The sequence below is a fragment of the Peromyscus maniculatus genome, chromosome 15 (assembly GCF_049852395.1).
Source record: "Peromyscus maniculatus bairdii isolate BWxNUB_F1_BW_parent chromosome 15, HU_Pman_BW_mat_3.1, whole genome shotgun sequence".
NCBI lineage: Eukaryota > Metazoa > Chordata > Mammalia > Rodentia > Cricetidae > Peromyscus > Peromyscus maniculatus.
In genome coordinates this window covers 70,414,601-70,429,968 of record NC_134866.1, presented here as the reverse complement: position 1 = coordinate 70,429,968, position 15,368 = coordinate 70,414,601, and the positions used below count along the sequence as shown (strand labels likewise).

General features: G+C 44.2%; 1 protein-coding gene across 6 annotated transcripts in view; it reads left to right on the top strand.

Moving 5' to 3' along the window:
- Nucleotides 1–8,760, top strand: part of Rasgrf2 (Ras protein specific guanine nucleotide releasing factor 2) — a 223,710-nt gene extending 214,950 nt beyond the window's left edge. For 3 of the 6 annotated variants that reach the window (XM_015998983.3, XM_015998981.3, XM_015998980.3), the window contains exons 23-27: nucleotides 1,486–1,683; nucleotides 4,459–4,538; nucleotides 6,136–6,283; nucleotides 6,813–6,881; nucleotides 8,073–8,305. In XM_015998983.3, the coding sequence (XP_015854469.1) occupies nucleotides 1,486–1,683; nucleotides 4,459–4,538; nucleotides 6,136–6,283; nucleotides 6,813–6,881; nucleotides 8,073–8,165 (588 nt within the window). In that variant the 3' untranslated portion in view covers nucleotides 8,166–8,305. Of the gene's footprint in view, nucleotides 1–1,485; nucleotides 1,684–4,458; nucleotides 4,539–6,135; nucleotides 6,284–6,812; nucleotides 6,882–8,072 lie in introns of all 6 variants that reach the window. The other 3 variants (XM_006980480.4, XM_015998982.3, XM_076552054.1) reach the window with 2 other exon arrangements.
- Nucleotides 8,761–15,368: the final 6,608 nt, after the last annotated feature.

Sequence of the window (15,368 nt, the reverse complement as noted above, 5' to 3'; positions counted from 1 at the left end):
GACTCATAGTCTGTGGGGAACATTCAACATCCAAACTGTACCCTTCAGTGACGTGGATTTCATTCTCCTTCTGTTCATAGCACCTAAGACAAATGTGTCCTAGCCCACTTTGTCAATAATTATTGGAAATAATGTCCTTATCAAAATTATTGATTAACCAAATCACCTCCTCCCAAAAAACTGGAGTCTATGTCGTTCTCCACACTAAAGCTAAGGGAGTGATTAGCCCTTGTATGTGTTTTAGTGAGTTTCTATATGACATGAAAAGGTACTGTGAGAGCTTATGTGTCTTCAAAGAGTGGGGGTGCCCATCAGATTTAATGTGTGGATACAAAATCACATCCCCTGCACCCTGCTGCTGCTGATTGTATTCTGTCTGCTTCTTTAATATTTTGAAAGTTGAGGTGCTTCGGCTGGCTTTCGTTAGTAGAATACAGTCCTTAGATTTAAGGTTCGTTTGTTTTGCCAGTGAAATTTTACAAGAAGAATGTGTGCTTTTCTTTTTCTATGCTAAGCAATTTTCTGGTTTGAGAGATGACCAATTTAGAGTTCAGATTAATGGCTGGCTAGACAGATGGCTCAGCCATTAAAAGGCCAGGCTCACAAACAAAAATATAAGAATTCAGATTAATAGGAACCCACAGTTTTTCTTTCTCTGTGAAAACTGAGGTTTTCCAGAGTGTAGCTAGAGTTTTCCTGCCTGGCCCACAGTCGGGACAAATCTCTGTCACCCGCCAGTCCCACAGCCACTCAGACCCAACCAAGTAAACACAGAGACTTATATTGCTTATAAACTGTATGGCCGTGGCAGGCTTCTTGCTAACTGTTCTTATATCTTAAATTAACCCATTTCTATAAATCTATACCTTGCCACAGTGGCTCGTGGCTTACCAGCATCTTCACATGCTGCTTGTCCTGGCGGTGGCTGGCAGTGACTCCTTCTGTCTTCCTGTTCTTTCTTTTCTCCTCTCTGTTAGTCCCGCCTATACTTCCTGCCTAGCCACTGGCCAATCAGTGTTTTATTTATTGACCAATCAGAGCAACACATTTGCCATACAGAACATCCCACAGCACCAGAGTATGTTACCTACACATAGTTGGGGGTAAAGAAATATGTGTCCCCAAGGTCCCCAAGGATTGATACCCTGGTCTGGAATATGTCCTTTGCTCAGTAGTTAAGTCATTCCATTTCTTGGCAAGGATTCCTTCATCAAAACTACTGATGTAAAAAGATCCATTTTTACTCAGGCAAGCTGGATTCCGGAGAGTCCCTGTCTCCACTCTCAGGATAAGCAGGTGTGGGTAGTTTGTTGCTGCTGTTATCATTCCAAATTCTAGTCTCTTTGGAAGCTGGTGTTTAAAGATGGACCGAGGGCTTTGTGCTACCTAATAGCCAGCTCTCCTTAGGTGCTCATGGGCCACTCAGCTATTTGTCGGGATGCATTGTTTTGGCTCTTAGCTTGCCGGTCTCTTTGGCTGTCTTAGATGAGTAACCTGGTGGCCTCCCAGATAATGAATTACGCTGATATCAGCTCCCGTGCCAACGCCATTGAGAAGTGGGTTGCAGTAGCGGACATTTGCCGATGTCTACACAACTACAATGGTGTGCTGGAGATCACCGCAGCCTTAAACAGAAGTGCCATCTACAGGCTGAAGAAAACCTGGGCCAAGGTGTCCAAGCAGGTGAGCATCGGTGTGCAACACACCTTGCTACTGAGAGGAGGGGAGGTATGGAGAGAGAGGGCCCAGATGAATCCTGTTAATTAGGAAATCATTAGCTGAAATGAGCGGTACAGTTGCCAAAGGAAGGTGCCAATGGATAATTACCCTGCTCTTACCACTTAATTAATTCCTCTCCTGTGTGTCTCCAAAACACTCATTAGAATGTTTAGGGGGGCACAGTCTCAAACAATGTGACTGTCAGTCATGACTTGTTTCCTGAATTCTTTCTGGAGGGCAAGTGAGCCCACAACTGCCCAGTGGGTTCTTCCCCATCCCCTTTCTCCTCCAAAGCCCTTGTCCCCAGAGGCCTCAATGTACAATGTTTCCTCGGTCCTTCCGGGAGCTGCTTTCGAGTTTTGAACTGGTGACTTAGACATGCCTATGTGTGACCATTGGTTTTATCCCATTAGATTTAGACTGCCTCTCTTATTTCCACTCAGATCATTTTAGTAGTCAAATCAAATCATACTGCTCCCTGCCCTTCAAGCCTTCTCCTTGGGTATTGGTGAGTTTGGGAGGGGCCTTCTAAAAGCCTGTCTGGAAGACTTTCTCTAGACCTCTAGAAGGCTGGCTCTGGCTCTAGTCCTTCGCTGGTTGGTCATCAGGTGCAGGATGTTTGTGGTGTGCACGTGGTTTATCTAACCTGCCCAGGAGCAACAGTCCATGATTGTTCCAAGGGAGTTGGGCTAGCCTTGTCGTGTCCACGCCATTGGCTCTACTAATGTTCTGAGCCTAGGGTGTGTGTCACCCCTACCACAGGCTGTTCTGCGCTTGGTGGCCCCTCAGGGCATGTGAACTCTTCATTGTTGGATTATTACCTTGGTCCTCTCAAAGGGTCTTGAAGGAATCTCCCAGGCTCCTCCATACTGTTTTAATGCCTGTTGGGAGGAGATCTGTGCCCTGCATGCTTAGCCGAACCTTTCGCTGCACTTTGCTATGCACCTTGATGTACCCACTGGAATTGGAGAGGGCTCTCCCACAGTGCTTGTCTCTCAGGGCAAGACCAAAAGAGCATACATGTATCCTGCTGCCAATTCTTCAAGGTGTTGGTACTATTGCCCCCTGAGAGCTTAAGCACCCTAAGATGAGTTCATCATTTCTTCTGTCTTCACTTACCTCTCTGAGCCCTTTTCTCCAGAGCAGGACTTGCCTTAAGTTCTCTGTGTAGCCAGGAAGTAGGCCCTCCCAGCTCCCCTCCCATTTTATTCCTTCGTAAAAGGGCAGTTCTGAGGACCTGAACTAGGATCCTTAGAAGTCTGTGACCAACAAAGCCTGGAATGACTAGTAAAAACCATACATTTTTTTAAAAAAATGGTGTTATTTTGTAAGTAAGAATTAAAACTCCATTTAAGTCAACCGTGGATTCACAGACAGCCATAAAAATGATATAAAGACTCCTTTCTCCTTGTACAGACCCCTTCTCTATCAAAGTCAGTAAATAAGTGAGCGATTGTTTTGTTTAATTCGTTAAAACTGGTGCACCATGCCAAGGCCTCCTTCAAGCTTTAAGGAATTTCCAGGCCTTCTCTATAACTGACTTCAGTGGTATTCTTGACTTTGAGAGCATGATAACTATGGAAGAGAGATTCTCAGCTCATGTTAAAATTTCTGTTTCAAGTTTTGTGATACAAGCTATAATAACGTCAAATAGACTCTACTGTTTCAGTCAATGTATGAGTCACTGGCAGTGGCCACAGCATGGGTTGTCCAATTGTTCAGTAGAGTGGTGGAATCTTCAGCCAAGTACCTCACTCCAGTCACAGTCAGGGCCTGGTCACTGAGGTGCCAAATTTGGCAATACTGTCTTCCCCATAGCAGGTCTGAGATCAGTCTGGAAGATGCCCAGAAGGCCTGTGGAACTCTCTAGATCTGTGACTATCAGGGAGATTGTACTTGTGAAGTTTCTTTGGACTGTGGCCAGTTCTGGGTAAAGAAAAAGGCCCTTCTGAGACCTCAGAAATTTGGATGGGGATATCAGCATCTTGGATTGTTGTGGAAACTATAGCTCCTCTCTAGCCCAAGTCAGGGTCATGTGATCTCCAACCTAGGCTTGCCAAGTGCTTCTCACAGTTGGACCTGGAGCATCAGGACCCACCAAGATGCCTGTGTGTACAGCCCACCAGGAATGAGTCCTCATCCCATCCCCCAGGGTCACACTGCTGTTCTTCCATGACTATGGAAGAAACTCTAGACCAATGTCAACATCCATAGTAGGTCTTTGTAAAGTCTAAAATTAAACTTCTCTAGCAAATTGATGAGGGTGATCACTAAAGCAAGGATTTGGAGTGGAGGATACTGTGTAGATACGTGTTGATGGTTTGGAGAGTCATACTGAAAAAGATTCACCATGAGCTGGGCATGGAGCTCAGAGGTGGAGTGCTTGTCCAGCATCTACAAGGTCCTGGGTCAGCTTTCCAGCACTTCAATAGAAGAATGAGGTTGGTCTGAAATCCCTTTTAGGAGACTCCCTGCCCCCTTTCAGATATTCATTCAACACATGCTGAAGTTTCTAAGTCTTCTCTGCATCACAGTTTTTCTTTTCTTTCCATTTTTCTCAGCCTGCGGCAAAAGCCTGGATATAGGCACTTCTTTTGCATGTCTCTTCCCTTCTTGTTTTAAACACTAAATGGCATCAGCACCTGCCACTGAAGAAAAGAACTGCATGCCCTGCCACTGCTCACTCTCATCAAATTACAGTGCTTCCTTGACAAACTAAGTTGTCTCTTTCCTTTTTAGACAAAAGCTCTGATGGACAAACTTCAGAAGACTGTTTCATCTGAAGGAAGATTTAAAAACCTCAGAGAAACTCTTAAAAAGTATGTCTATTTTAATCATTAAATGATTCACACTTCAAGAATATGATCAAATAATTTGCATGGCATGCAAATAGTAATCTACCCCCTTCATTGATGGAAAAGAAGAAATAGGAAGGAGCTACTATCGTAGATTTTCACTTTCACTTGGAATTCTGTGCATATAGTGAGCATCTTATGGATAGACCATGGTGTGTACAGATACTGTGCATATAGTGAGTATCTTATGGATAGACCATGGTGTGTACAGATACTGTGCATATAGTGAAAATCTTATGGATAGACCATGGTGTATGTGGATACTGTGCATATAGTAAACATCTTATGGATAGACCATGGTGTGTACAGATACTGTGCATATAGTGAGCATCTTATGGGTACTGTGCATATAGTAAGTATATTAGAGATGTATGTAGTATATCCCAACTAGTAAAATATCAACATAAGTCAACTATCTCTTAGTATAATTTTGTTAATTTAGTATCTCTTAATCTAAACACAATGATTAATTGTGACTTTTTGTGTAAATATTCCAGAAGCAGTTAATTACTGTTGTTACTGTATTTACTTTTGGTCTTTTATACCTACATTGTTCTTTCTACACACACACACACACACACACACACACACACACACACACACACGCACACGCACACGCACATGCATGCACACAAACACGGGGCAGGGAAGCAGAAAATAAGAACTCTATTTGCTTGCAACTGATTTTTTTGTGATTTAACACTTGAACTTGGATTACCCTAGGAGAACATTTGTCTTTTGTCACACTGGTAAAAGATGAGTGATGGTCTTCTATATGTTGCTATTACACCAGTAAAAGCAGTAATAGCAGAGCAGGTACTTGCTAAGTGTTTATACACTGCGTGTTGGGTGCTTTACATGTCTTTCTTAAGCCTCACAACAAACTTCAGAGATTAGCTTTTCTGTTGTCATTACTGGTGAGGAAAGTGTAGACCAGGGAGCACCCTGCTCAGTATTCCTGAGCAACTGGTCAAGCTGGGATTCAAACTCTGTTCCCTCTGCACCAGAAGCCATATCATTAGCTGCAGGCCTCACCAGGAAGACCACGTAGACCCAGTTTGCCTGAACAAGTGCCTCCTGTGGTTGTGATTTCTCATCAGGACCACCAGCCCACAAATAATGGCATGGAGATTTAATATTAATTATGAAAGCTTGGCCTTTAGCTTAGGTTTGTCCCCAACTAGCTCTTATAACTCAATTAACCCATAATTTTAACTACAAACTGTCATGTGGCTCAGTTACCTCTCCTCAGTATGGCACATCCTACTTGCTCCAAGTCTTCTGTTAAAATACGAGCACCTAGATTCCTCCTCCTCTTCCTCCCTCTCCCTGGAAATCCTGCCTGTCATCTCCTGCCTAGCTATTGGCCATTCAGCTCTCTATTCCACAAATCACAGCAACACGTCTTCACACAGTGTACAAATATCTCAAAAGGTTCTCTTTCATGGCTTTAGTGTGTGGCTGTAAATGGCTATTAAATCCGAGTCTTCTAACGCATTTCCAAACTAGCTAAACGGAAAATGTATTTCCCGTGGTGCAAGTCCTAACTGTGTGTGTGCAGGAATAAGAAACACTCTTCCTGGCCTTGCAGCTGCAATCCCCCTGCCGTCCCTTACCTCGGGATGTACTTGACAGACCTGGCCTTCATTGAAGAGGGAACCCCGAACTTTACAGAAGAAGGCCTTGTCAATTTCTCCAAAATGCGAATGGTAGGTGGCCATTTTGTGACTGACCTGTGTTGGTGACTTGACAGCCTAGTGAGAAGAGGCTCGGTGACAAGGGTGGTGTCGGCTTCTAAGTCTTGAGGTGGAAAAGAGGGTAAAGACACCTGTTGTCGTCCAGTTGAAGAGATTTTTGGTAGTGACTTCTTAAAGTCTGGGTCCAGGCTGTGGGGAACATAACTCCAAAGATGATTTTCTACAACTGACCAGTAGGCAGCTGCACGAGTCTCCTTACTAGACAGCCATATTCTGAACACCAAGTTAGAGGCTAGAAACCCACAAGAAGCAGCACCCAGAGCTTCTCCCTGTCGCCAGCCTGTCGCCAGCCTGTGGCCACCCTGAGGCCACCCAGAGTCAGCTGGCCCAGTGATTATGAGTTCAGGGCCTTCTTGTTGGCTTTACCCTTGGCTCCTTGAAGGTATAAGAAGTGATCAGGCAAGGCTCCTCCTACCCCATGGAGGACAGGACTCAGGATGCAGAGGGATGTTTCTGAATTGCTCTTGTTTTTTCCTGTTAGATATCACACATTATTCGAGAGATACGTCAGTTCCAGCAGACTGCTTACCGCATAGACCAGCAGCCAAAGGTAACACTGTGTGCTAGTAAGAACTCACAAGGACGGATGTAGAAGTTAGTGTTCTATAACACCACACAGCTGAGCAATAACACCAAAGGCTGACTTATGGTAAGGACCTGGACTAGAAATGATCAGCAAGTCTAACCGAGAAAAGGGAAGCTTGAAAAGATAATTCATCGTTTTATTCATTGTTGAGCATATTTCCTGGGATCTGACCCTCTACCTTCTATTTCCAGTACTTTGATCCCATTCCAACATCGAGATCACAAAATACATTCTACAATTGGACAGACTTTCTTTTTTTTTTTTTTTAAAGAAAAAGTAGGTTGCTTCAGTTTCTTCCTTGAGTTCCTACCTTGGCTCCTTTCGATGATGGACTATAAAGTGTAAGGTGAAATAAACCCTTTCCTCCCAAAGTTGCTTTTGGTCATAGTGTTTATGACAGCAACAGAAATTAGCCTAGAGCAGTGAGTGTATGTATTTGTCAGAACTATACTCACATGAGTTATCAAAAAGTATTATTATACTTCAATAAGAAGGAAATATTTACTGGAAATACCTCACGCCCTTATACCTTCATTTCTAGTGCCATTTCCTTTCCTTATTCCTGGTATCTGTCCATCAGAGCGTGCACACGTGAACACCAGGAAACAAGCCGGCAAGGATTTCACCCTCACCATGGGTTGTAAAATACTGATTGCAACTCCACATGTATGGCAATTATTAAAGCCTCTGATTGGCTACATGCTCAAGGCTGTAAGCAGTGAGGGCTTCATGTGCCTGTGTTGCAAAGAGAAAAGTAACCTCAATGGGAGATATGATTCTGTTTATCACTATAAGGTTAAATTTAATACTATGAGTATGTGTAATGCATATAAATACACAGTAACACATCTGAGATCACGTACACCAAATGACAACAGAGTGCAGACTGGAACTAGAGGTTGGACGAGGACTACTTTTACAACAATATATTCATTTGTTTTCATTTGTTTTTGTTTTACAAAAATTCCATATGTCTCAGGAAAGATGTTTAGTTGTGTCAGCTTCATTCAGAAAATGTACAGTTGATCTTCTGAGAGAAGCATCAACTGATCTCTCTCTCTCTCTCTCTCTCTCTCTCTCTCTCTCTCTCTCTCTCTCTCTCTCTCCTCCCCTCCCTCCCTCCCTCCCTCCCTCCCTCCCTCTCTCTCTCTTCAGGTCATACAATACCTGCTTGACAAAGCCCTCATCATAGATGAAGACACACTCTATGAGCTGTCGCTCAAAATTGAACCTCGACTCCCTGCTTGAAGATCTGGCCTTGTCCCTGAGAATGTGGGAATTTCGTGTAAAGTGTGTCACACAGGGTGTGGCGGCGGGGACCCAGAGGGACAACGCCTGCCTCCGTTCACCACTAAAGATGGAACCAGACTGCAATTCTGTCTCCAGCCAGAGTGAAACCCAGCTGCATGGGTCAAGGACAGATGCTCCAGCCCTGGGTGGGAAGGTGTAAAACTCGAAGCTTAGGGAAGCCGATGGTACAATTTGTATAAGGGATATAATGTAGGAGATGCTGGTAACCATCATAATGAAGTGGAAGGAAGGTAAACGTCCCCTGTCCCATGTTCTGCTAGAACTTGGGGACAAGGTCCCACAGAGAAGACCTATAATGTTTTATGGCGTTCTACTAGCCTGGGCACACCTCCACCAGTCTTCTATGACTTAATTGCTTCTATTACATTCCCTTTCTGCCAAGCGTCACAGCCAGGCTGACGCTTCCTTTCTAGGCCCGACACATAAGCAGTTTCAGTATGCAGCATGTGCATGGTTCTCTGTGCATTCTCCATGCATGGGAGGAGTGGCGTGCTCTGAAAATAGCCTTGCAGGCTTTAGGCAATGGAACATGAATTAAAAGATTAAAAAAAACAAAACAAAACAAAAAAACAAGTGGATTTGTTGGTAGCGTTTCCTTAATTCCAAGTAAGCAGCATCCCACAGGCTTGAGTCGGGACTTCACTGAGAGATTGGTCCCAAGGAGCGGCCCCCTTAGAGAGACAGCTGTGGAGGCTGCAGTGAAGTACATGTCCATGTCAGTTAACCGACAAAACTGTGGAATGTGATAAGAAGGCCACCAAGTGCTATGGAGAGTAATGACTTTCCCTAAGCAAAAAATGGAGGCCTAAAAACCATCTCTGTACCTGATTGCACTTGTTTTCTTTTTTGTATATTACTCTAGAAACCTTTTCTGATGTATACAAACTTACTTGGGGTTCATTTTGAACATCGGCTGTATTTTAAAAACAAACGTCTTGTGGGGTTCTTCTTTTGAAAGCCCACGCTTCCATTTGCTATTGGTAGACAGTCCTTCTCCTCTCCCAGCCATCTTTGTTTAAAAAGGGTTTGAAGATCCGTTCTGAGTAAGACTATTCCAAGTGCATGGGAGATGGCTGATCACTCCACAGCTCTTAGAGCAGAAAACCAAATGCAGGGGTGTACCTGCACCCCAAGCCCGGGGAAGTGACCTTGTGCTCCCCACAATGGTCAGTTGTTCAAGGAACAGGGCTCCCCTTGATTCCCTCTCCTATTCTCAGGGAGACCACTGCTTTAAAGGGAGGAGGAGATGACAGTGATGGATTATTGTATCTTGGGCCTGGCATACCTGGCATTTTCTCTTAGCGGCATGATGCTTTTTGACGCTGACCACGAAGATTGATCTGCCTGGCCATTGCCCCTCTTCCTTTGCATTTTAATTATGTGATAGAGCTAACAGCTAGCTGATGCATTCCACTCACCAGTTCCAGGGGCCCAGCAGAAGAGCTAGCATTGGTAATGTGCCATAGAACGAGAGAAGGTACATTTTCTGCACAGTAAGGGTCATCCCTGTACATAACTGCATAGAGAAATATAAGCTAAGTAAAAAGAAAATATTTATATTATATGAATCCCACTCCAAAAATCTTTTCACTGGTCCATTTTAGCCAACAGTGTAGCACTAAGCCTCCCAAGGGCCACTTAGGGATGCTTTTTCCTTTTTTTTATATATATATATATTTATTTCCTGAGTTACTTGTTTGTTCTCTTCAGTTTCAAATAAGAGGTTGATGCATAATGACGCATGACGAAAGCATGAGCTGTCGGATCCTAACTGTGCACACCTTGTGACTTACTTCTCGGCGTTCAGAAGCCGAACGTTTAAATAATTTGTCACTAACAACCAAACACCACAAGATCTTACAGAGGAAAAGTAAAGGTTAGCATTCCTGAGAGGGCCACAGCATACTAGTTTCCCGCCAATCACTACTGGGGAAGGAGTACCCACACCCCCTTCCCCACAGCACCCCATCCCCGCCCTTCAGAGGATGGCTCTGTGTGCACTTGCATTGGGAGTTGGGGCTCCTGCTTCTCCGCTGTTATATTGCAGAGGCCACTGCAGTCGTTCTTATTAAAATAAGAGGAATTTCCAATGCCCCTCTCCTGTTGAAATGCAGCTTTTCCTCAGCAAGTGATGACGCTTTTGAGCTTGTTTTCAGTAGACAGTTCAAAGCGCCCCCACTGGTCATTTGTAGGAACTGACATTGCTTTGCTCAGATTGTCTGGCTTGTTAGAGGTAAAGAGACTCGGTCGTTCGTTTATGGGTCAGCCAAGGCAGGGATGCACATTTAAAAACAAAACACCTCAGCTTGGTCCTGTTGAAAATTCACCAGAGCAATCTGTGATTCCTCTTCTGATTGTTGAAGCCCCCGTCCTTTGAAGCTTTATATGTATTTGTGGGGTACAACATATGCACTCTGTGTCTGCCAATACTCTATGAGATGTTCCTAAGAGCACATGGGAGGCCACCTTCAAAAGGTCAAGTAGTGAACATATGTACTGTAAAGTTAACAGGAAATCAACCCGATTTCATGCTTTCAAATGAGCACGACATTTTGTCCTGTGGGTGGAATTACTTTGAGGGCTTCAGGGTATACCTAAATAAGACACCCACTCTTACTACAGAAACAAATCTCTTACCGAAGCCAGTGCATGTGACAGGTTCAGCATGAAGTATAATGCTGTTGCTTTTCTTCTGCAGTTCCCCTGAGGAGTTTAAAGAGGGATTTTAAAGTGCTGTGGCAATCTTTCAGAGTGGCTCTAACAGCCTCCTTTATTGTGTGTTTATTGGTGCATCTCAAAGTCCCACATGTAAACAAATGAAACTCATGAAAGAGAAAAGCCACTGTAAACATTTGATGTGACCATGGGCTTGCCCTCTTCTCTCATGTTAGGGGAGACAAGACTGTAGGCCACCAGTGACTGCATCTGGCCTGAAGAGGAACGCAATAAAGGGGTCACTCCTAAAATGCTCAGCTTTCACCCTAGATCCAGGAAAGGTGCAAAGCTACACAGAGAAACCCTGTCTCAAAAAAAACAAAAAACAAAACAATAAAAAAAAAGAATTTTACTTAGCTTTTCTTTTCAGTCGTTAATGTTATTCCCCCATGAAAAGATCTCTTATTTTAAATATGTTTCTTTTAAATCTCAACTTGCAAAATTTATCATTTTTACTACTGTTGAGATGACATAAAAGATAATATCCTATTTTTAGCCAGGCTGATGTCCACAGCTGGAGGAAATTAATGAATGGAACTCATTTTCATTTCTGTGAGAAATAAGATTGTAAGTTTAGTGATCTGTTTAAAGACATCACTACGTGATTCCTAGAATAAGTCTGTGGTGGGGTGGTCTGTAACCAGCATCCTTGCAGAGGCCGCTGTTAGCTTACACCAGGTCAGAGCAGTAGACAGGGACCTTTTGTTATAGGGACAGACACACGAGTGACCTAACTGTTTCCATCTCAGCTGCCTCGGGGCTCGATGTTAAGATTAGGATTGACCATTCTTGATCGGATCTGCTCAAATAATCCCCCTCCTTCACAATGTCGAACCACTGTCTTTCCACAACCCATTTCAGTCTTCACCAGAAAGCTGGTTCTGAAAGCGCACTGGACCAGACCTGAGTCTCAGCCTAGCTCTGCATCGTCCAGCTGAAGAAACTTAGGCCAGTGTTTACACCTCTGTGTCTCAGTTTCCTCATCTATAAAATGGGATTAATCATAATTCCTGTGCTGTCTACCTCACTGGGCTGTCCTGAGGACCAAAGGGGTCAGAATGTAAACTTTAAAGTGCTGTACAATTGTGAGGTAACTGAGTACCATTCTGAGCTCTCTTTTACAGAGGAATTAAATGTACTTATTATTTGTATGTATGTGCGTGTTTGTGTGTACAAACACATGTGTTAGTCAGAGAAACACATTGTGTCTGGTTACTTTGTACATCTGCTGTCATTTGTAACTCTAATGAGGGATTTGTGCTGTGGCCTGGCACTTGCCAAGTGAGGCGTAGGTTATGCCGACATGCAAATTAAACTTCGCCTTTCTTCAGTACTCAAAAGTCTCATGATTTCTTCATTTATCTCCTTTCCCATTTTGACACTGTCCTTCACCTCAGTTGGCCCCTTTAGATGTTCTTTTACTTCTACAGTCACATACAAAGAACATTTAGGAGAATTTTTTGTTGTGGTGGCTTTGGGTTTTTTTTGTTTGTTTGTTTTTTGAGACAGGGTTTCTCTGTGTAGTTTTGGTGACTGTCCTGGATCTTGCTCTGTAGGACAGGCTGGCCCCAAACTCACAGAGATCTGCCTGGCTCCTGAATGCTGGGATTAAAGGCGTGTGCCAACCACCACCCGGCTCACTTAGAAGAATTTAATTTGCAGACCACATTACTAAGCAGAGAACTGGAGGTCCTCTAAAAAGATGTCAAGGATCATCATCAAACCCACTCCGTTTCTAGTTCTTAAGTCTGTTCCAGTGACATCTAAGGCCCATGCCTGGATACATCTAGGCATGGAGAACGCGCCCTGTCCAAGCAGCTCATGTCACGCAGGGGTGGATCCACCAGTCACCACTAGCTCTGAACTTCAGGAGCTTCTGAGCCCTCTCAGGTTGCATTTTCTTAAAAATGAAGGCTGGTGTCCAATTCCAGAATGACTATAGTGCTTACATGGGCTGATATATATATATATATATATATATATATATATGAAAAGACTTAGAAGAAATTGTCCCGACATCTGGAGTTGAGTCAGGATCCAGAGCACAAGGGTAAACTGCAAAGAGAGGCCGCCCCTTAGCTTCCTTTTCCAGTTGTGATGGGAACCACGCAGGCTGGAGGGACACACAGACATAGGGCACACACGCCTACCTGCTTGGCCACCTCATAAGGCGGTTCCTCCCTGCGTGGCCCCATCTGGGACCTGCTCTATGACATGCCAGGTAGATTTAGGGATCTCTAAGGAAGAAAGTCCACAGCAGATTTCTGTGTCACTTTAAAGCAAGTGACAAGAGCAGTCACACACTCCCTTATGTTCTTTTCCCTGTGGCAAAAGCCAGCCCCACGGCCACACTGACGTGAGCTTGGGGATTGGCATTGATGAGGAAGGGACAGAAGGGATGTGACGGGAATCGTGTGAGATGGACTTTCAGACATGCGTCCTACTGCCGGGAGTCACTTGTGGAGATTTCGTGTCCCTGTCACAGCCTCTTAATCACAAGGTTAGAAAGGAATAGGTACATACGGGGCACTGGTGGCATAGGCTTTTAATCCCAGCACTCAGGAGGCAGAGGCAGGTGGATCTCTGAGTTCGGGGCCAGCCTGGGCTACAGAGTGAGTTCTAGGACAGGCTTCAAAAGAGCTACACAGAGAAACCCTGTCTCAAAAAAACAAAAAAAAAAAAAACCAAAAAAAAAAAAAACCAAAAAAAAAAAAAAGGAATAAACATTATTTTCTCAAGCCAACCAACTTCTGAGCCAACTCAATTCATATAAACGTAATCTGTAAAATATAAGCTGTGAGGGTGAAGGGAGGTAGAGGGAGCCCTAAATGTTGATTTGATTATCCAAAAATGCAGGGGAAATTAAAGGAGTGTGTGTGTGTGTGTGTGTGTGTGTGTGTGTGTGTGTGTGTAACTGACATTCTTTAAAAATCTATACTGCCATCCTCCCCAAAGCCTTGCAGTTTTCTGGATCTGGGAGCGAGACTGCGTCAGGTCACTGGAACTGACTTTGAACAAATATGTGTGCACAGAGCTAGTGTGAGAAGAAACCTCCACCTCCCCTCTGCTCCATCCCAGCACAGAGCCTCACCCTTCGGCCCCATGCCCCACAGCTTGATGTCCATGGTGCCAGAGGAGGCCACTGGGGCCCAGGAACTGTGACCCAAGATGACAGAGTGTTCCAGTTGGGACTAAGATTCTGAAGGATCATCAAGTTCTGTGATTGGCATCAATCAGATTACTTCACTGAAACAACAGAAAGGTCTAGAAAATAGGTCTGAAAAAAAAAAAAAAAAAAACAGAGGCTGGGCGGTGGTGGCGCACTCCTTTAATCCCAGCACTTGGGAGGCAGAGGCAGGCGGATCTTTGTGAATTCGAGGCCAGCCTGGTCTACAGAGCGAGATCCAGGAAAGGCGCAAAGCTGCACAGAGAAACCCTGTCTCAAAAAAAGAAAGAAAGAAAGAAAGAAAGAAAGAAAGAAAGAAAGAAGGAAGGAAGGAAGGAAGGAAGGAAGGAAGGAAGGAAGGAAGGAAGGAAGGAAGGAAGGAAGGAAGGAAGGAAAGAAAGAAAGAAAGAAAGAAAGAAAGAAAGAAAGAAAGAAAGAAAGAAAGAAAGAAAGAAAGAAAGAAAGAAAGAAAAAGAGAAAAGAAAATAGATCTGAGTACATCACAAGTTGAAAGGGAATCACTTTGTAAAAACTGTGGTTCTGTGTAAGTCATGTCTTAGCGCCAGGAGTATACAAGTTAACCAGGCTCTAAGGCACACACAGCAAAATGTGTGTGCATACATCAGAGGAGCCTGGATGTGTGAGTCACACTCAAATCAAGGCTCTTCCCAGTCCCCACGAGACCCCGGTCCTATGCTCCAATCTTCGTCTCATGCATCATCTCATGGAAAGGCTAAAAACAAAAGTACTTCTGCTGTGGGTCAAGTTCAAGGAAACTTTGACCAAGAAGGACACTGACCCACACAGGGAACCAGCATTTCCTGTCCAGCAACTCTCTGAGCCTGGCTGTGCCCTAAGAGTGAGAAAGGTGTAAGCAGGTGATGCTGATGTGGCTGCATGTGTACGTGATGGCCAGGAGAAGCCCAGGCAAGCTCCTTTGAAATTGCAGGATTGCTGTCCAAAACCCAGATGGCTTGTTGCTATTCATAGGCACCTTTCAGTGGCGGATGTCCTGGGAGGCTATTTTTAGCAAGGATAAGGTCTGGTGGTCATGTAAGCTGGTGTGGATAGAAAGTGAGAAAATCTAGTCTCTACTTCAGAGATCCCAATCTTGAATATGACGGTGGTGATCATTGTCCCTGAACCCAAGTCCCAGACAACAAGTTGTGTGGGCTTTCCCGATCGCTCCTGGTTCTCTCTCTATCATCTGGAAAGAGGCCACCTGAGACTTCCTCTCAGACTTTTTCCTCCAGGGCTAA